Here is a 21,187-nt window from a genome sequence, read left to right as displayed (position 1 = left end):
CAACAATAAAAAAGTGAGTAAATAAATACATGTATTTCTATTTTTCAGGGTTAAGTGTCATTGAAAACCAGAATATCTTCCTGAAAATTCAGACTGAATAGGGTAAGTACTTTTGGAGGCGGAAATATTGGCTCCTTTATGACATCATTTGTAAAATGTCTAATATTTCTAGATCTGGCCAACAAAAATCACCTGCGTCACAAAACTTGAAATATAGGCAACTCTTGGCACTGTCTCATACCAGAGCCAGTTTTCAAGGGCAGGAAGAGTAAAATATTGAAGAAATTTACTCGATTTAACAATTAGTTAGGGTTCTTTCTCCTCAAAGCCAATGGAGGAAAACACACAGGAAAAAAATAGTTTTGCTGTTTGTCTATTTCTCTGCCTAGGCTCATATAAGACACCTATCACCATTGTTATTTCACAAATAAAGTGCACATTAAAAGTGCATAGTTGTATCTTTCTTTCTCGTCTCTTTAGGCACCGGAGCTGGCCTTTGTTTATGTTCATTTTAAATTGTGTGTGTGTGTGTGTGTGTGTGTGTGTGTGTGTGTGTGTGTGTGTGTGTGTGTGTGTGTGATTAAATGCAGTGTTACAGTGGGGTGCGTAGGTCAAAAATGTGTTTTCCTCTGAACCAGCCAGAGCATGGATGGAAACTCAGGGATGAGGGGTGAAATCAGAGCTCCCACTGACCTCAATCGCATTATTACTTTACTTCCTGAATTTCCCCCAAAATTCCTCCTCAGCCCAAGAGGGGATGGGCCAATGAAGGTCCATCTTCTAGATCAGCAAGTGAGTAACAGAGTAAGTGACTTCCCAAAGGTCACACAGGCAGGTTGTAACAGAACGGGTAACAGACCCCTGATCTCCAAGGCGATGGTGGATTTATCCACTATAACACAGTGCCTCTGCCAATAAGTATGTTAAATCTCTATCCTTAGGAAGGCAAGTTGTAAAACTGGGATAATATCAGGGTGGATAAAAATCAATATTTTTTAAACTAGGGATTTTTTTATTTAAATGAAATATATTTTTCTCCTTAAAATAAACCCATTCAAAATTAAATTTGGAATACTGACAATCTATGTTACAGCCTAAACTTAATATGATTTATCAAAGCAATTTAAACTAAACAATAATAAAAAACAAGCAGCACATGTTTGCTGTTGAAGTTTTATAGGAAGTCAGACCACTGAACTGTCTAAGCACCTGGAACAGGAGCCCACTGAAGTGCTAAATTGCCTTAAGACAGCAGTAGGCTCTTCAGGAGCAGAGAGAATATTTTCTTCATTTCAATTTATTCAACTAATTGAGTTCAATGACTAGTTCATTCAAAGCTGAGACACTGAGGGAAAAAGCAGTAAAGCTTGTTTTCTTCTTCCAATCTATGAAAAAAATTAAATGCGGGCAGATGAGATCTAATACTTCTAAAATCTTGAAGGACATGGTGACCAGAAACAATCAGTTCAAGTCACAAACTACAGCTAATACTTCCTTTGTTTAATAAATCAGTTAGTTTTAAATGCAAAACATGTTTTGATACATTTACTTTTTCCTTATATATCCCAGCACATTTAAGCAAATCTTCTTTAAGTAATAATAAAAATAATAAAGAATATTTTTAAGAAGCTGTTTTTGTGCATTTTAATTTATTTCCAATTTTAATTCAAATGCAGCTTCACACAAATCATAAGTAAACAATTAATTGTTGTCTAGTAAAGAAGAAATGCATCATTCACCATTTTCTAACAATCAAAAATGTAAAAACAAAGATACTTTTTTCTGTATGTTAAACTATATAACTGCTTAAATAAATGTGTATAGATCCTACTGGTTAGCAAAACAGAAGCCCCAGATTTAAAGTATTTAGTTGCAAGTCACGATTTGAATGGTTACTAGCCAATGAGAATCAACTCCTCTTTAGGAAAAAAAACCTAAAACATATACATAAAAAATAAGATTAAAAGTGATTATTTAAATAAAGGTTTCCTGCTTGCTGATTTAAATCATGATTAAAATCTGTGATTTAAATCAAGCCATCCTGGATAATAACACTTACAGATGTTAGTGCTTTGAGCACTGAGGATGAGAAAGTGTTCCAGAAATAAAGGCCAATGTTGTTGAAATTGCAAAATACTTCCATAACAACCACTTTGCAGCAGCTGCTCTGAAAAAAGTGGGAGGAACCAAGCTAACTCTACCACAAGATGTGTGATGGAACGCTAGTGGCCTGTTTTCAGCACTATATCAAGAACTGGCCTAATCTGATGACAGTTTGTGCAAAAAATCGTGAAAAAATAGATGGCACGGTCACAGCCCAAGTTCTCAACTTGGGCTTAAGAGAAATGTTGAACACATGCTGAGTACCCTGAAGCCTATTTCTGTAGCCTTGAACAAAATGCAGGGAAATAGCTGTTTTATTGCTGACTCTGTTGAAATTTGGAAGGAACTGAATGAGTTCTTAAAAAGAGAAATATGCAATGACAGAGTTAAATTACAAGCATTAAAAAAAAGAATGGGACAAACACTATCTCCAGCTAATTTTCTTGCAAATATTCTCAATACTCGCTACCAGGGTCAAACCTTAACTGTTGAAGAAGAGGAGTTGGCTATGGCATGGACATCTAGCAATCATCCATCCATAATGCCAACTATAATATACTTCAAAGCTAAGGGTGAACCATTCAAGAAATATATGTTTGCTGATGATGTTTTAAAGAAAGTCACAGCAAAAACAAACCTGGTTTTAAAAAACATGAATGTTCAACTAAATTAAAAAATTCATATGCTTGTTTTGTTAAAATACTATGTTTGATGTTGAAGAAAAAAAAATCCAGAATACTTAACATTGTTGTTTTAGTTAAATAAAACAATTTAAATGTCTGTCTGATGTTCTCCCCCTAATACAGAATGGCAAGAAAATACTTCAAATATTGGGGCTGGTCCACACTAACCCCCCAGTTCGAACTAAGATACGCAACTTCAGCTATGTGAATAACGTAGCTGAAGTCGAAGTACCTTAGTTCGAACTACAAGGTACTTACCGCGGGTCCACACATGGCAGGCAGGCTCCCCCGTCGACTTGGTGTACTCCTCTCGCAGAGCAGGAGTACCGGCGTCGACGGCGAGCACTTCCGGGATAGATTTATCGCGTCTAGACAAGACACGATAAATCAATCGCAGAAGATCGATTGCTTACCGCCGAACCCGGAGGTAAGTATAGACGAACCCTTAATGATTAACCTGTTGAATTGGAGATAGTTCACCTCCCAATGACATCATAAATATCTGCTTCAATTACCTTGGTAAATGAAATAACCAAACAATCATTCATTTTCTGATATAGCTGTAAACTAATCTGAAAAGTTTTCAAAATAAATCACTTTAAAATGTATAGCGTGTACCTTCTAAAAATGAAACCTACATCTATCTCTGAGTTGTGAAGAATACGTATTAAGGTTATAACAACCAAAAGAATGCACTTTTATGGAGAAAACCATGATTAAATCGAGTCTTCCTGACTAGTGATTTAAATCATGATTTAAATCAAATCCACCCTGTTTGGAGCTGATATGAAAAAGTTATTCTGGGGGAAAATAAAAGATCATCAAACCTCAGCCCTCACTAAAACATACTATACTGGGGAGGTGTAGCATGTGGATATACACAAATGATCATAAGTAACTGGTGAAAGGAAAACACATTTATCTATTTGTTGTAGTTTTTAGATGGTGAATTTACATTTCTTTACAATAGTGGTTTTTAAACCCCGGAGAGATACAGCTGGGTCTTCGAAGCAGCAAAATATATGTCCAACTCTCCCACTGGCTGGACTGCTGTGACATTTTCTTCAGGACGATGTGAATAGGTGCAGTGAGAAGAGTAGTGATTGAGGGAATACTATGAACCCTCTATCTCCCCTCGGCAAAGCTATTTCCCATTTATAGAGGATGATTTTATTTCAGGGGAGCAAGAAGCCACACATCTGTTTTTCCTGGACAGGCCGAGAAGACTCTCACTTTGTGCAAGCCAAGCTCTAGTGAAATGTCTGAGCCGCTCCACAAAAGGAGCATTTGGAATATTGGGGATCTCGCACTGCAGGAATTTGAGAGTTCTCATGAGAAGGCAGGACAGAAGAAAGTTCCCACTCCAGTGTTGGTTGCTGAATGGCAGGATGACCGTTATACGAGCTGCCAATAGTACTACGTTATCATTTTTAACAAGCACCGTTTTTAATGAGTAAAAGAAGAAGAAAAAAAGGCAGACGCCGTAATGTCCAACAAATGTATTAACTGGTCTTTGGGCGTTATCTCATTAGCTTGATGCTTTTAAATAAGTAGCTAGACCAACAAATTAACACTAAGGTGCAAGTGTCATTCCAAACACAGTGAGTCAGTTGGGCTGAATTCTTGACCTCGCCAGGACTGACAGACCCTTCTGGCTACACAGCAGAAAGGAACACAATTTATTTAAAGGGTAACCTTCTTCAACTACTGGGACACAATCACAAAAAGGGAGATATTAAAGACTATAAGCCAACAATTTAGTTCATCATGAACACCCATGTGACTGCTACCTTAAGCAATGGCTGGGCTTCCTATAACAACTCCAGCAACAATGTACGTAGGCCAACAGCAACCGCTGCAAGCGGTGAAGAAGAGCTGGAGAGGAGAGCTGGGGATGCTCAGAGGAAATCAACTGGAAAATAAAAATACAGAATCATCTGCAATTAACAACTAGCAGCCCCCTGAAATAGTGCCCTCATCCAGCATAAGGAGATGTACAACACCAAGGTTCAGTTTGGATTTTGAAATGCAGCCTGGATTAAATTTCAAAGACAGGAAATGTGTCTTATCACCCTGGGATCTTGAAACTGTAGCAATTCATATCCTGTACACAAGCGTGATTTAAAATTCTACAGCTCTCTTGATGTATTTCCCTGGCAAGGATGTTTCAAGCTGAACAATGCAGGAAGCGGCTTTCAGCTACCTATTAGCACGTGACTGCTGTGAAAATGTTCAAGATTCTCTGCCCACCATTCACATTACTCAGCTGTCAAAGTAAAGGGCTCAGAGTTATGATGTGAAAATTACATTTTAACGAGGTGTCATATGTGTTTAAAGTTCTTATTCATCACTACACAGCCACATCTTTTAACTGAGACGCAAATGCACTTAATTAGCATATTTTAAGGACAGAGGGTTCACCTTATCTGCATTGTAAAACTGCTTAAAAAAAGAAGACAAAGAAGAAGCCGGGGAATTTACTGAATTAAATGGTTGCCATCACACGTCAAGAGAGCCTACTCCAATACTAAACACAAACCTGGGATAAAAGTTTAACATGCATTCTGTGCATTTTTTTAAATGTCAAAGGTAGGTACAATAGTTTAGTACCACATTTCACTGCATGCCTGGTAAAACACAGTGCTAATATACAATATATAGAAGTCTCCAACACACATGTAGGCATTATATGAATGCTACATGTTACCAGAGGGGCATAACTATTTATTAATTTCACGTTTGTCAGGTACACAGCACTGTAATGGATGGGCTCCTGGGCATAGCTTAGATCAAGAGAATAAAACAGTTCCTCCAAAACAGGAAGCATATATTTCTAAGCCCACTAAAGCAAACTAATCAGCTATCCTGAACAGACCAGAATCAGAGTGGAGGGTTTCCAGCTAGGAAACTGACTGCCAAGGAAATTCCAACACTCACAGTTACTAAAAAAAGACTGAATGAAAACGTGAATCTTGCATCATGTTCTAAAAATAGATATGCTTAGACTCAGAGAGATTTCCAGCAGGAGATAATTCTGCACGCCAGACAATCTTGCTCCGGGAGGTTTCACCCTAAGCAGGGCAGGTTTCAGGTGTCACATCAGGGTTTATGGGTGGTCTCTAAGGTAACTCGGAGCTAGACCATTTAGAGTTTACAGATAGTAATCAACTCCAGAGAAAGGCTGTGCAACCAGTGTGGATTAGGCGGCATAGTTGTAACATGCTCTTGGTAGCCTCTAGCCTACCTAAAAGACCATGCAGCCCCATTCAATAATAGCTTACGCTGCTCAAGGGCCTTCAGAGTTAGCCTGGCTAGAACACCTCACAGAAGTGTGGCTGTTGACTGACAAAGGTGTGGGCCACTGCCATGAGTAAAGGAGGCAATCTCCAACCAACTGTGGGCATTTCCATCCACCTCTGTTTCTTGAAGTGCTAGGAGCAGCAGATGAACCCAGTCCCAGTAAGAGCTTGAGAAAGCAAAGCATTTTAACACCCGGAGAGCTAATGCCCTCACAACTAAGGGTGCACCCACAACAACTGACACTTCCTCAAAATGTTTCCCCTGCCAACAAATGTCACCACCATTGTATCCAGGGTAAGCTTAAGGGCTTGTCTTCATTGCAGAGTTAACTCAAGTGCTGCCCCTAACCTAACACCCACACACAGGCAAGAATCTTTAGCTGGAGTGTGATGGCACTTTAAATTCAAGCCTGCTGGCCCAGCAGGGGTCTAGCGACAGCTTGAGTTAGCACAAATCAGCAACTGCTCCAATCACTCAGTGCAGCTCAAAGAGTTATTTTGCAGCCTGGCTGCTCTGACTCAGGGGAGGCTAACTGAAGTGTAGATATCTCCAGTTAATTGCAGTGATGTCAGAGCTCAAACCAACTAGTTTTCAGCTCTGCCACAGAAGAGGTAAGCAGAATATATGTTATTCTGTTTCACCTGCCCAGAATACGGAAACTGGACATGTCTTGAGAAATGGATTCAAGAATTCATTGGTTTGACTGTAGCTGTTCAAAACTGACACCGTGTCCTGCACAGTCACATGTAACTAACTCCCTGCAATAATACAACATCGGAGAGCCCTACACTCCTTACTGTAAGAGTGTACAGGTCAGGAGAAACTATGTCACCCCCCCCACCCCGACCCCACCCCCCCACACCTTTCACCAGTGGCAGAAGTCCATCTGTGTCAAAAAGGACTGCATTAGACTAGCCCCTGAACCCTGCATATGTATGTCCCAGCATGAATTACACCTAAAATACAACAGAAAATTCTTCTCTAGAGGGTGAACACGTGTTTCTGGACAGATTGCTCTGGTACAATCATTCTGCTCCCAGTGACATTGGTGTAAATCCACAATAACTCTGCTGAAACCAGTGAGATTACTCTGGATTCCCACTGCGGTAAGAGTGGAATTTGATGCATGGCCTTGAATCCTGACAAGCAACATTACTTATTTTTAATCCCAGCATTTGTTATGGGACAGGCTGGGGCTTCAGGGATCAATTCTGCAGGTCTCAGTCACGCCGAGTAGCATTTACTTACACCTACAGGCTCAAATGTCAGCAGGCTAGACTATACCTGTCTCTTACAGGGGTACAGAGCAGAGCGAAGGACCTCACATAACGAGTGGAGTTCTCAAGGACTGCTCCTCGGTGAGGAGGCAGAGGCAGCACTGCTACTGTGGAGGATAAACCACACCCTATCCGTGGGTGTAACTGTCCAAACGCCATCCTTGTTTTACTCCAGTAGTACAGAAGGAGACAAGGGTGGGGTTTTTCAGATGATTTATGCCATCTGGGTCACCAGACGGGAGTGATCAGAATGAATAGCTCGGGTTAATAGGATCATAAAAGGTACAGGAAAGGGTCTTTATTTCATGTGCGCCACTCACAATTTTGTCCTCAGCTCAATTCTGGAGCATAATGTTGCCAGCGGTACACCAGAACATGAACACTATTATTTTAGTTGAAGTTCTTGGAGCATTTGTTATGGAGAATACTGATGGAAGTGGAGAGTCGTTTTCAATGTTACTTCCACCCAACAGGCAAGGAAACAGACTAGCAGAAGATCGATATAAGAAGGGACCAATCCACCGACAGGCATCCATGAAGCAAATGGCCCCAGTAGAGACTGAAGAACAGGAGGGATAGATCATTTCCTTCTATCCAATATCACCTCCTGGAGATATGGGTTAACAATCAGCTTCATAGGTTTTGTGGACCCTAAGCCGACCTTTCTTCAAAAGATTCCTTTACAGAAATTGAATCCAGCTCCCAATAAAATAACAAAGGGAGGAAACTCCTTAAAATGCAGCATTTAATTAGCAGTTTTTGAGAAAAAAATCAATATTTGGTTTCACTCTGTAAAAAGCACTGAACTGGCTGTCTCCAGCTCAATTGAATTTCACTTGACTTTGCTACAGATCTAAGATTTCAACGTGCCCCCTTGTCTACTTCTTTAAATCACTACAGAGGCCAAGCTGCTGAATTCCCATGATCCTTTGCCACCGATTCCCTGCAAGGAGCAAAGGCCTATTGTTTCATTTCAGCAATCGCATGTAGAAAACATTTTTATAGCAGTGCTCTCCAATGTGTATAAAAGCTACATTTGGAGATGCACCTTTCAATTAAAGTCCACAAAAAAGTATTAATTGGGGGGGAAACAAACGGATGCAATTAAAAGACTTATTCCTCTAGATTGTTTTGAGAGAAGGTAAAAAGAATGATTATCTCAAGGAAAGCAAAGACTCAAACACCTGGTTGTTTGTTTTTATGTTTGTATGCTTGGAGTTTTTATTAAAATATATTTCCAATATGCTACTCGCTATTTAGGTTGTGTGATGAATCAATTTTCTTGTTGCCGGCAACTTTTGTTTTTCAAAGGCCTTTTTTTCTAAACTTCTCTCCTAATTGATTTTTAACAGGCAATTCTCCCCATCAATTTTATCATCTTTTTCTTTATTTTCTAATTAAACACATATTGTTTACATGTTTTGCTACTCTGAAATTGTGACGTTATAGGAAAGTGCTACTTAACTGTTTCGTGCTTGGACTAAAGACACCAATTGGCTGTAAAGGCACTGTACATCTCAGGCATTTTTAAAACAGGAAAAAAAAATATTAAGCTATCCATGAATTTTTCTTAGAAAGAGATCAGATTCCTTCACTGCTTACCAGACTGCTACAGCTGTTATTGCTGTCCGCTTCCTCAGCTGTTGTGCTGTTCCTTGTTAAAGGTGACATTTTGGGGCCTGATCCAATACCCACTGATGTCAACGTAAAAAACTCCCATTGACTTCAAAGTGCAGTATATTGGGCCTTAACTCATGAGAGAAGGAAAGAGCCACAGACATTCTCTACAGAATGAAGATTCTCTCCCTTATCCACAAACACATCCAAATGTACAAGTCTAGTAAACGTCGACTCACCCACTCACTCAGAAATGGGTGAGTCTGTTGGATTTGGAAGTAAAATAATGACCCCACCAATGAGGCTGTGTGGGGAATTTTGCAGCCAAGTTCACTTATTTGTCTTTGTGAAGGGTCCTTGGCCCATCCTGGCTCTCTATTTGAGAACGCATCATTTTTTAGGATCAATGACCTCACAAGTCCCACGCAGTCCTGGAGACCTGTGACATCACAGGATGATGTATTCCAACAGGGTTAAATTCCATGCTTTGGAACAACTGCAAACAGGAGGGGGGAGGTTTTTGGGGGGTAGGAGGGGAAGGAAGGGGAAGGCCTAAAGCTGGTGACAGTCAATCCCCTGTTGCAACTGCAAAATTACCTGAAGTGAATCTCAAACAATTCTTGCCATTTTCCACAACAAATATTTTCCCCCAGTAAAATGTTTTCCACCTGCAATTTTAATTTTCACTCAATATTTAATTTTACCGAAACTCTTCTAAAATGAGGGGAACTTCAAATCCAGATCAAAATGTCACGAATAGCCCTTACCTCTATAATGAAGCAACACTAAGCACAGCATCCAAATAGCCCCAAAGATTGCTCAGTTCTCACTCTGAACTTCTGAGCTCAGAAAGGAAAGAACAACAAAAAAATATTTCTCTTGTTCACAAACCTGCAACCACCTCATTTTTCACTGAAGGCGAGATTAATTTTTTTTGTAACAGATTCAATTACGGTCCACAGCCACCATCTGAAAAGGGACAGCACTGACTCCATGGAAGTATATGGAAAAGATTTCTCAAAAAGGATAAAATACACTAGAATAAGAAAAGAATGCAATTGATTTTTGCTCCTTTCGGATGACCAATAACTCACATATTGTTCCGTTTCACTCCACCACTCACAAAGTATGTGCTCATCATTAACTTGTGGAGTGAAGCAATACTTTTCATTTTTTCTCCCCATCTGAAATCTTTCATAGATCAATACCCTTACACTCTCCTTGTTCTTCCTTCTCACAGTTCCAACTCCGGGTCTTTTGTCTCATGTTTCTCCTCATTTCCCTGCATTTTGCTGTAGGGCTGGAACTTATTTTCACTTCTGCTCATTCCCAGATTTGCAAAGTCACAATTTCATTCAAAATCTCTTTATCTAAAAGTATTGTTGTGCACAGTAATCACAGCCTGAATACAGAGAAATGGATGGATCAGAGGGATCAGAACATTGTATTACTCCTCTCCTGCAACCTAAAGACCTTGAACTACTTCTTCGGGACTTCTTCAGGACTTGTCTATAGGAACCACTTAAGTTTACAGCAACCTGGGGTGTAAATCTACTCCGCGTTAGCCTTCCGCCCCCGAAGGGCAGGGCCAGTGCAACCATTTAGGTGACCTAGGCAGTCACCTAGGGCGCTAGGATTTGGGGGGCGCCATTTTCTTTGGCAGAGACCGCAGTGGCCGGATCTTCGGCCGCCCCAGTCGCCGCCGGCATTTAGGCGGAGGGAGCTGGGGCAGTGGAGCGCGGGGAGGGCCCCCTGCAGCAAGGGGGGCAGGAGGGGTGGCACGCAGGGGAACTCCCCGCCCCAGCTCACCCCTGCCCCGCCTCCTCCCCGAGCACGCCGTGGCTCCTTCACTTCTCCCGCCTCCCAGGCTTGCGGCGCCTAAGCTGATTGGCACCCCAAGCCTGGGAGGCGGGAGAAGTGAAGCAGCGACGGTGTTCTGGGGAGGAGGCGGGGCAGGGGTGAGCTGGGGCGGGGGAGGGGTGCCTCAGGGTAGGGGGTGGGGAGCTGCCACAGAGGGGGCACCTCAGGGCGGGGGCTCAGGGACGGGGGGGCGCAAGGTTGAAGTTTCGCCTAGGGCGCGAAACATCCTTCCACAGCCCTGCCGAAGGGCATGTCTTACACTGTCCTACAGTTAGGTTCCTACTTTGCAAGTCCTCTTAGAAGACGACTACATTAATATGAACTGGGAACCTTTTAGTTTGCGCCTGCAGCATCCACACAGGGAGTTACAGCACAACATTTTGGTGCTCACCTCTATTCAGATGCCTGTAGTCTGAACTGCGGGGTAGCATAGACAAGTCCTGAGCGTCCACATGGCCGCTGCCGTGGTGCACTAAAAGTTCTGTAGTGCACTTTGATCTACCTAGCTTGGACACGGGAGCAGACCAAAGTGCTTAGGGAACTTTTACAGTGTGGTATCAGGGTCCACAGAGACAGTGAGTGTGCCTCACTGTGCAAGGTAGATTCAGACCCCAGCTTTCTGCCAACTAACGTGTTCGTGTAGACATGCCCATAGTCTTTTCTTTGTCATCGTATTTAACAGAATGGTAACATTTTAGGAGAAAAAAACAACACATTAATAACTAAATGATTCACCTTCTAAATTATATTAATTCTACTTTTCCTGTTACCTGCTCAGCATTCAGGAAAGATATAATCTATCATAGATAAACTGAATTTAAATCATTATTGCAGATAGTTTGTATAGGAGTAAACACTTTAAAACCTAAAAGAAAATAATTGAGACTTCTGCATGATTTAGTGAATTAGAGCCAAATTGACTGACAATGGAGTAACTCTGGATTTAGACTTATGTACAAGGAAGAATTTGATCCAAATTAATGAAAAAATCAGCCAAATATAATTATGGTGATGATGTCTGATGGAAATCCACTGGAAGTTGGATTCCAGTCTTTACTTATCAGAGGGGTAGCCATGTTAGTCTGGACTGTAAAAAGCAACAGAGAGTCCTGTGGCACCTTATAGACTAACAGACGTATTGGAGCATAAGCTTTCGTCTTTACTTAGTGATGGAATATAATTTCCTTCTATTAAGATTTAAACAATATGACCAGCCCAAACTATTTTTTAACAGAACAGCAACATGAATGACCCAGAGAAACAAGAAAAACCTGTCTGGATCATGTTTCCTACTCTGAAATTAATCACGAATACACAGGACAACAAACAAAACGTGTGTGTGTGTGTGTGCGCGCACATATGCACGCACATATCTGGGCTCAGATTCTCAGCTCATGTCATTCTTCAATATTTTATTGACTTCACTGCAGCTACACTGATTTAAACCAGCTGAGGATCTGCCCCATGGTATTTACAATGAGAGCAACATCTGAGCTATGTTTCACAAAAGTAATGTTCTGGCATGGTCATAAAAGCAAGGGGGATTCATGGATAGAATAAATACAATGAAACAGGCATCTCCACTGGTGATTCTGATGATCTGAACAGGAACTTGGATATTTGAAGATTGGCTCAGGCTTATCACTGACAATTTATTCCTATTTCCATTTATTTTCAAAGTAAGCTATAAAGAAAATGTTCTGTAAACAGTAAAGTGTCTCTTTGAAGCAGCTAAGCATTAAGGGTGAGGAGAACTAGGCCTTAAGTCATGCACACACACATGCAATCAAAGAGAAATATACTTGAACTTCACAGAAAAAACAAACCAGCTTCAGGTTATAGATAATGGAAGACAAAAGCAAAACTTAGCACAGAACCTTACCTGATCTGCTGTCCAGTGGTCCAAAATCCAGAGAATATTTCACCACATGATAGTTGTTCCATACATAAAGGAGGTTGTCCCTGGGGTTATAATCCACAGCAGCGATGTACTGGTACGAGTTTGGAAAGGGAACATCCACCAGACTATCCTTGCTTTGGTCAGTGTTGTAAATATAGTCTATCTTATTTCCTGTGGCTTCATTGTCGTCATCTTCATACACCGACTTCACCACATATAAAATCCCACAGATCATGAAAGCGTTGGAAGCCGACCTTTTGTCATAGGCTGTATCCCACGTCCCTTCGATCCTTAAGGTGTAAGGGTTTAACTGGCTAATGACAATTTTGCCATTGTTTTGTTCTGTTGCATAGATTACCCATAGCCCGTTCTCATCCACCGCTAGGTCTATGTCGGACTTGCCTCCCCACCTGTAAGGAGAGGTGTCATGGTAATTGGCATTTGCTATGATAGCCTCCCCGCTTTTTATTCTTGTCCTCAAGTCAAACTTGACTATATTCCTGGTTCGCTCCTTGTTGAAGAACAAAGCCCCATCGTACACTACAAATCCAGTGCCATCTACCCGGTGAGGGAGCTTATAGGTGGTCGTTGGTCTCCCAGCTATGAAATCATCCTTGGAAGAATACTCCGTCAGGGTGTCAGTTCTGTATGGGGTCCAGGGCATGTAGTAAATCTTGTCAGAAGCCTGTAGAGGATCCTTGCACCAAGCCCCAGACTGATGGTCTGACTCAAATAAATGTTCACTCTGGTATACACCTTTTAGTAGGCCAGGACAAAGAAAAACTGTTGGAGGGGAAAAGAGTTAAACACAAAAAAAGAAAGTTAAAAAGAGCTCTGATAGTTTGGCATTAACTTCTAATTGTTCTAACTGCAGCAGAGTAGGATCAGCCCACAACAAATGTAGTCTATTTGCAGGTTACCTTCACCACAGGCAGTGAGTGGTCTAGAACAGGACGTGTTCCTCCATATTGATTTTTGCTGCCTTTTCAATCAACATCAGTGCATTTTCTTACTGCTTTTGGAATCTATTTTTACTGGTGTACTTACTTGGACTATACGCCTTTCTAAACTCTGAAATGAATATGTATTCCCAAGGGGTTTATGGGTTTGTATTTTCAGATTATATTCTACACTATATCTATACCTGCTAGGTGAAGGGGTAAATTTCTGGGGAATTGTTCCATATATTTAATTTGAACAGTCTGCTGAAGATTGCCCTAGAAATGGAAATTAAAAAAAAAAATTCCCATCCTTATAGCCCAGGTGGAATTAAATATTTTAAAGGTACCATAGCAAAACAGAGGCAAATCCCTTGGCAACTCAAAGGAACACTGAAAGCAAATAGGAAGACAAAAATACCCTAGTATGGGCCATAACTAGCAATATGATTTTTGAAGCTGCTACAGAACACACAGAACATGCAGTCCACACAATTAAAAATGAACAATGGATGAATACTGAGAGGAGAAAGAAACGACAGGAAGCAAGGAAGGAAGAAAGGAAGGAAAAGAATAAAGTTCACTGGAGAGGAACCCAAGTCTAGATTTTAATCAGTTAAAAATGTCCTGTTAAACACAGTAGTATTCAAACTTAAAACATATACCTTCTATGGTTACATGAGAGGAGCATACAGGAACGGTTTGGCTAGCTGTGCTTTGCTGCTCAGACTTCAGAATGGAAATGGGACAGGGATCAGCTGGCTTGGTTTGATTTTAGGGTGATATGTTGCATGGACAGAGGTTAGGAGAAGGCACAGCACATGTGCCCTGCCGACGTAAGAATTAAAGTAACACTTAAATCTTATCTTTGATAAGCTGAAGGAGAACTATGTGCTACAGTGCAGTACACACAGCGTGGGCCAGAGCACAACCTGGCAAGCAGTGAAATGATTGCAGCATGTGACAGCAAACTACAGTGCAGTGTAGGGTTTACATTCTCCCTTTGATGCCCTGTTTAACTCTCATTCACTGGAGTTATGCATCTGTATTAAGGGAAGAATATACTGCAAATGTATGTGTGTTGGCATACAGGGAGTGCTACGGGATATTACAATATAAAAAACAAATTGATGGAGACAAAGTAAATTTCAAGTGCACACCGAGGTCCTACTCCTGCAACTGATCCAGTGGCGGACCCTGGTGCTGATGCAAATCGACATGGAAGAATGACTTTAAGCTACGTGAGTTCTGGGCACAATACCCAGGGGGTTGACCGAACTCTCCGTGAGGTCAATGGGAGTTTTGCCATTGACGTCCGTGTGAGTTGGAGGGGGCTCATCACATATTACAATTGAGTCAATGTTCTTGTGTGTGTGATTGCGGTATGAAGATGACCTGAAACATAACAACTGGGCAGGCACAAGTGTCCCATTGGACATTTCTATTAGCATGGGGCTGGTATACAGGGCAGTTGCATTATCACTTCTTGATTAGAAGTCAACCAATTATTTTCAACAGTGCAGAAGTTGATTAAGCCCCCTGAAAAAAAGAGAGAACATGGGAAAAATCACAAATTCAAACGATACACGAAATTTTGGGCCACAACCTCAGCTAGTATAAATGGACAGAACTCCAGTGGAGCCAATGAAGCTGTGACTGTTTTACAGTAGCTAATGTATGGGGCACTGTGTCTACAAGGTCTTTTTTTTTTAAAAAAAATCATGTTTTTAGAGTAGAAGATTGAGAAAGAAAACTAGACCAGTAAATCTTTTCAGCCAAAATATATATATTATCTTGTGAAGTTGAGCAGCAGAGAAACTAAATAAACTTTAACCAAAAAAAAAAAAGTGAGAATTAATGACAAAGGTATTTCAACTAAACGTTAAACTGTTAAATAACTTAGCCTATAAATAAGTAATATATATAATTTGAAAGGTATTTAATTACCTTTTTGTTCCACTTCTATTGTAGAGAGAGAAGTAAAGAGAGAAAGGAGAAAAGAGAATAGATTAATGGTACTGTATTGGCCAGGTACTTTTCTATACCTCTTCCAAATGAAAGGAAGTATTATAAATTTACTTCAGTTATTGCTATATTTTGTGAATGTTATATATATATATAAATATGTAAAACATCTTTTCCTCTGATATACACTAAATAAAATGCAGGCACGTGACTTAGCTGTACTACAATCTTAAAAGCAATCAGGGCCGGATCCAAAGTCCACTGAACTCAGAGATTTTTCCATTGCCTTTGGATCATGCCCAGAGCATAAAATAAGATTTTTATTCATTGAAATAGGGTTGAAACAGATTTCTAGATAGAATAAACTATTCAGGATAGGGACTGTCTTGGCTCAAATCCTGAAAAATCAAATCAGCCTGCACAACGTTACCTAGGAGAGTATTTCCACTGGCCCTGAGTGGACTGCTCATGTGAGTAAAGTCACACAGGTACCTAGGTGTTCACAGGATTTGGGTCTAGGTCTTGTGCAGAACCAAGCATGCTGTCAGCACTTACAAAATCATCATCGTCATCATGGCCTCCCTCATTAACAACAAAACAATGGGAAGGGTTTAAATACACCACTAGTTGTAAATATGAATGTAAATATTTATGGCTGTTAAAATATTAACATGTTACTAATATTAATGTGCTACCAAAAAGCCCATCTCCTGTAACGCACACCTATTTTGTTTATCAGGCACTATAGGGCTTTCAATGAGATTCATCCTTTTTAGCAGACCTGAGCCCCTCACTGCTGGAACAAACCTATTCAGCACATGTGTACACTGCTGAAAGGCTTTGGTGCCATAACCTTACAGCCTATCCCAAGAAGCATTTACGGCCTGAGCCAAAATCCATTGAAGTCAATCTGCTTCGGATCAGGCCCTTGCAGACATAGGCGGTGGGTATCATAGGCTGGGGGAGGCTGTGCCTGACATGGCCCCGCCCATGCTGTGCCCCGAGGACTTTCTTGCCTACTCCCAGTTACCTTCCCGCTCTTCGGGGCAGAGAGGCTGGTGCAGGCAGGCTGGTGCCAGTGCTGACAAGGCCTGGGGCTGGGGCTACGACACGCTGCCTGCCCGGCACTGGGGGTGCTGGAACTGTGCCGCTCACCCAGCGCTCTGGAGCTGGGGGCGTGCCGGCCTCACTGCCCGCCGAGCATGCTGGGGCTGGGGGCACTCCAGCTGCACTGCCCATCCGGTACTCCGGGGCTGGGGCTGGGGGTTCGCGGGGTCCAGGAGGGGGTACTCTGGGCTCTGGCAGGGGAGGGGGCAGACGGGATGGAGGCAGGGGAGGGGGCTTGGGCAGAGGGGGAGGAGCCGGGAGCTAGCCTCCCCCAACAGCTTGTTCACCTGCCGCCCATGCTTGCAGAGCCGATATAGACTTTACACCCAGAAGCCTTGTGTAGAGTCTTAGAAGAGATGGATGCCCTATGCTTTCCCTTCCACTGCACTACTCCATTTTATATGCACCATTCCTATATATGATGCTAATTAAAATATAACCATGAAAATCATTATTGCTACCACTGTTATATAATTGCAATGAATCTTATACAAAGTATAACACATGGCCAGAAAGGGTTAAACAGCTTGCAGGCTAACTAACCCAAAGCCAACCTTTGAACACGTTAGAAAGTATGCAAATGGTAATTAGGGCCATCCAATGCTAAATAGGCTAGAACTTTGAAATGAAAACCTGTATTGTTAGAAAATTAGAGGTGATGCTAATTATATGTGTTTACTTATAGATGCTGGCCATGTAAACAGACAGTTCTTGTCTGTCACTATAGCTATTGATTCAGATATCAAAAGGGAATATTAACATGTAGATGAATTTTGGGTGCAATAATGTCATTGTCTATATGCCTCTTTAAAGTTTATCACAAACTGCTTACTGGATAAATTATCTTATGTTCATTCATGTAGTTAATTACCGGTGAGGTTTAGGAAACAGAAGGTTACATCAAAAGCCTATTGTTCACCCAGGACTCTATGATCAAGTGGCTGCTAGAAAACTGTATAAACCACCCTTGGGTCTCAATCCTTTTTATCTCAGATCTACTTAAGCTTCATCAGGGGAAGTTTGAGTCGCAAGATTGAGGTCCCAATCCTAAACTGGAACGTCCTGAATATGATATTGGACACTGAACTATAACCTATGGACTAAATTCTAAAAGAACTCTTTTCCTGCTACAAAGCTCACCATCTCTGCTATGAATCTGAATTTCAAGATTGTACTCATGTCTGTGTGTATACTGATCTTTTAACCAATCTCTCTCCCTTTTCTTTTTTTAATACATTGTAGTTCAGTTAATAAGAACTGGCTGTAAGCGTGTATTTGGGTAAGATCTGGAATATGCATTAACCTAGGAGGTAATGTGTCAGATCCTTTGGGATTGGTAGAACTTTCTTATATGATGAATAAGATTTTCAGTAATCCTGGGTGTCTGGGTGGAGGCCTGAAGTTGGGTCACTTTAAGGGAACTGTGTTGTTTGCTTCTGGGCAATCAGTGAGGTAATAAAGAAGCTGTTTTGTGCTGGTTGGTAAATCTACATATTGGAATATCCACCAGCTTTGGGGATTGTCTGCCCCATTCTTTGCAGTTCACCCTAATTGAGTGACCTCAGTTGACTCCCGAGGGACTCTGGTCACAGTCACCCTTGCACAGAATCAGCAGATAGCAGGCCCCTTTCCTCTCCTTAAGACCACAATACAGGCAGGGGTTTAACAATCAGCTCTCAAGCTGCTGTTGGCATCAGGTAAATTTGATGTTCCTACAGTAGATGAGGCATTGACCTATTTCCTGTCTGCCCTCCTGCTTGTGTCACAACCTTGCACTGTATGAGGTCACTAGTTGTGCAGTCAATCTGAACCAAGTCACTGGTGCATGGTAATGCATGCTTTAGTTGTGTAGCTTATATGACACTGCTAGCATGCTTGTATCTGTTGAAAATCACTAGTTCGTGGGAAGGAAAGCACACTGAAGACAAGAAACAGCCCTGATAAAGAACCAACACCTTCTATGACCCCACCAGAGAAAATAAGAGACACACAAAGTCAGCTGCTGCAGTATCAAAGTTTAAGAAAGAAGTTGTGATCCATCTAACACAACAGCAACAAAACAGACAACACATCTTAAAACTGATGACAACAGGAGAGGTAAGAGGAACACTTTGCATGAATTCACTCTGAATGAGAGCTATAGCTAATTATGCAGGGAATAAGCCATAGTCCAGTCAACAGAAGACACACCAAATGGCTCACCATTAAAAAGTCAACATTTTACAGAGCACTACTGAAAGCTTCAGAGACATCTGAAATTAACAGTTCCTCCCTGCACTTAGAATTAGGAGATACCTATGGTAACTGTATGAGAAGAGTTGGCAAATTATGACGTGTTAATGATTCTGTTGTAGATAATGTGATTTCTGTATTCATAGGTAAGGATGCACCAGTCTTAATCTTGGACATCTGTATCATGATCAGAAGTAGACTTACAACCTAAATACTACTGTTACTGCTAACAATCATATTTTATATAGCAATGTGAATGGTGTTTCACTGAAAAGTAAAATAAGAATACATCTATCTAGGGCCATAGGCTGGAAATGGCTTACGTGCTACCCAAATTCTGTTCTGCTGGGCTCTTGGTGCCTCATCCACTGGAGGTGGAGGGGACAACAAAACCCATAGAATATCACTGAGGGATGTCACTGCTTTCTGAGAGAAGTGAATATTTACTGGCAGCACGGTGAGGTTCAGAGAACAGAGAGAGACACTTCCAAGGACAAGGGACAATACCACAGAGGAAGGTATATGTGGTTTTTTTTAGCCTGCCAAGAATTTGCAACAGGCATTTCCAGGCCGTGGCTCCTCTGTGAGACTGATCCTGCCAGCTCTCCAAGTTCAAAGAGAAAAATTGCAGGAACAGGATTTGAATATTATCTATATCTATTATTCTATATATGGTGTTTCAATGTACAGCTCCTGATGGGGAAAGAAGCATGAGCCACCCATAGGGGGCAGATCCTGCTGCAAATTTCTTCAAAGTTCAGTAGTCTCTGGATGTGGGGCCTTGGCTCAGATTCATGTCTAGCTTAAAACAGGTTGAGGTGAAAAGTGAAATGACTCGAGCTGTCCACAGTCAAGGCCTCAGTGGACTTAGCGACACGGCTGATTCTGCAGGAAAGAGGGTGACACTAGCACTGCAAAAGCAGTGATGCGACCAGTCAGGATTAAAACCAAGTGGACCCAGCAGTTACAGAGAAACTTGCACAGCACCTGCCAACACTACACCTGGCTGTAGCTGGCCATAATTCATTTTCTTGAAAAATGAGGTTTGTTTTTTTTTAAAGGCATAGGTGATGTGTCTCAAAGCTTCTAGCCCCATAGGAATTGTTACTGATCTATCTTTCCTACTGTACTGCTGGCAGTGTAGTGGAGAGGAATTTATGCTTCAGAGGATGGCAAAATCCTTTCATAATGCACTGAAACAATTGTGCAATGCTATAGGTAGGGGGAAACAGGCTGGAGGAGAGAATTTACTCATGACCAGCTGAGCATTGTGAAGAATTCATTATACTTACCTTGCCGAACTACACATTATTAGTGGTTGTAACAGTATCCAATCCTTTTAAAATGCCAGCCACAGTAGATGACCACCTCCTGCTTGGTGGTTTCCATAGGTCAAGCAAATAAGTATGTCCTCCTATTGGATCTAAATTTATTGCTCTGGAATTTCAATGGGCCAAATTCTCCTCTTGATTATACTGGTGCAACTCCACATGGCTTTAAAGGAGTTGCACTGAGGTATCTTGGAAGCCTGGAGAATTTAACCCACTGAGTGTCCCTTGGTTCGCGTATCATATAATAATATGAAAAAATTAAACGTACTGAGCAGTTTTCACTATATCTCTGATTCCTTCATAGTGTACTATGGAATGACGTTTAAAAACGATCAGCACTGCCATTCACAGAATTTAACAATTTGGTCAGAGAGCATTAATTACAGAGAAGTCCGTGTCATAGTTGCAACGTTTGAATGGGCTACAGTACTTTAACGATAAAGATTTCAGTTCACAAAATTCACATGCTGCATATATCATTGAGGTTGTCCTAACACTTCATCACAACTGAAGCAACTGTAGACATGTTTATTTCTCTGACAACAAGTCCTGCTACACCTATTCTTGTTACTGCACTCATTAGCACGGATCAACGGTATCCCCTACACCTCCTGTGCTGTTTCCAACATGGCCACCATTAATATCAACATCACTATGCTAGCATAGCAGCAATTCAAAGAACTACTGTACAAGCCTGGGACGTGTTACTGTCTCCATACCCCAATTCCTTCTGATGTTTCTTTTGACTAGTATAGTTCACATGTACTCCTCGCAAGGACTATATCTGATCTCCATAGTTGCCACATAGGGTGACAAGACAGCAAGTGTGAAAAATCAGGATGGGGGTGGGGGGTAATAGGAGCCTATATAAGAA

The 21,187-nt window shown here is 41.4% G+C and overlaps 1 protein-coding gene across 50 annotated transcripts in view; it reads right to left on the bottom strand.

Moving 5' to 3' along the window:
* Window positions 1–21,187, bottom strand: part of ADGRL3 (adhesion G protein-coupled receptor L3) — an 820,109-nt gene that overhangs the window by 306,292 nt on the left and 492,630 nt on the right. For 41 of the 50 annotated variants that reach the window (XM_042860378.2, XM_065595838.1, XM_024100865.3 and 38 more), the window contains exons 6-7: window positions 15,626–15,640; window positions 12,723–13,523 (exon numbers count right to left, since the gene is read on the bottom strand). In XM_042860378.2, coding sequence (XP_042716312.1) covers window positions 12,723–13,523; window positions 15,626–15,640 — 816 coding nt within the window. The remainder of the gene's footprint in view (window positions 1–12,722; window positions 13,524–15,625; window positions 15,641–21,187) is intronic. The other 9 variants (XM_065595827.1, XM_042860364.2, XM_042860368.2 and 6 more) reach the window with 1 other exon arrangement.

The sequence above is a fragment of the Chrysemys picta genome, chromosome 5, assembly GCF_011386835.1.
Source record: "Chrysemys picta bellii isolate R12L10 chromosome 5, ASM1138683v2, whole genome shotgun sequence".
Lineage (NCBI taxonomy): Eukaryota > Metazoa > Chordata > Testudines > Emydidae > Chrysemys > Chrysemys picta.
The sequence above is the reverse complement of the archived record's forward strand: the minus strand, read 5'-3'. Positions and strand labels throughout refer to the sequence as shown.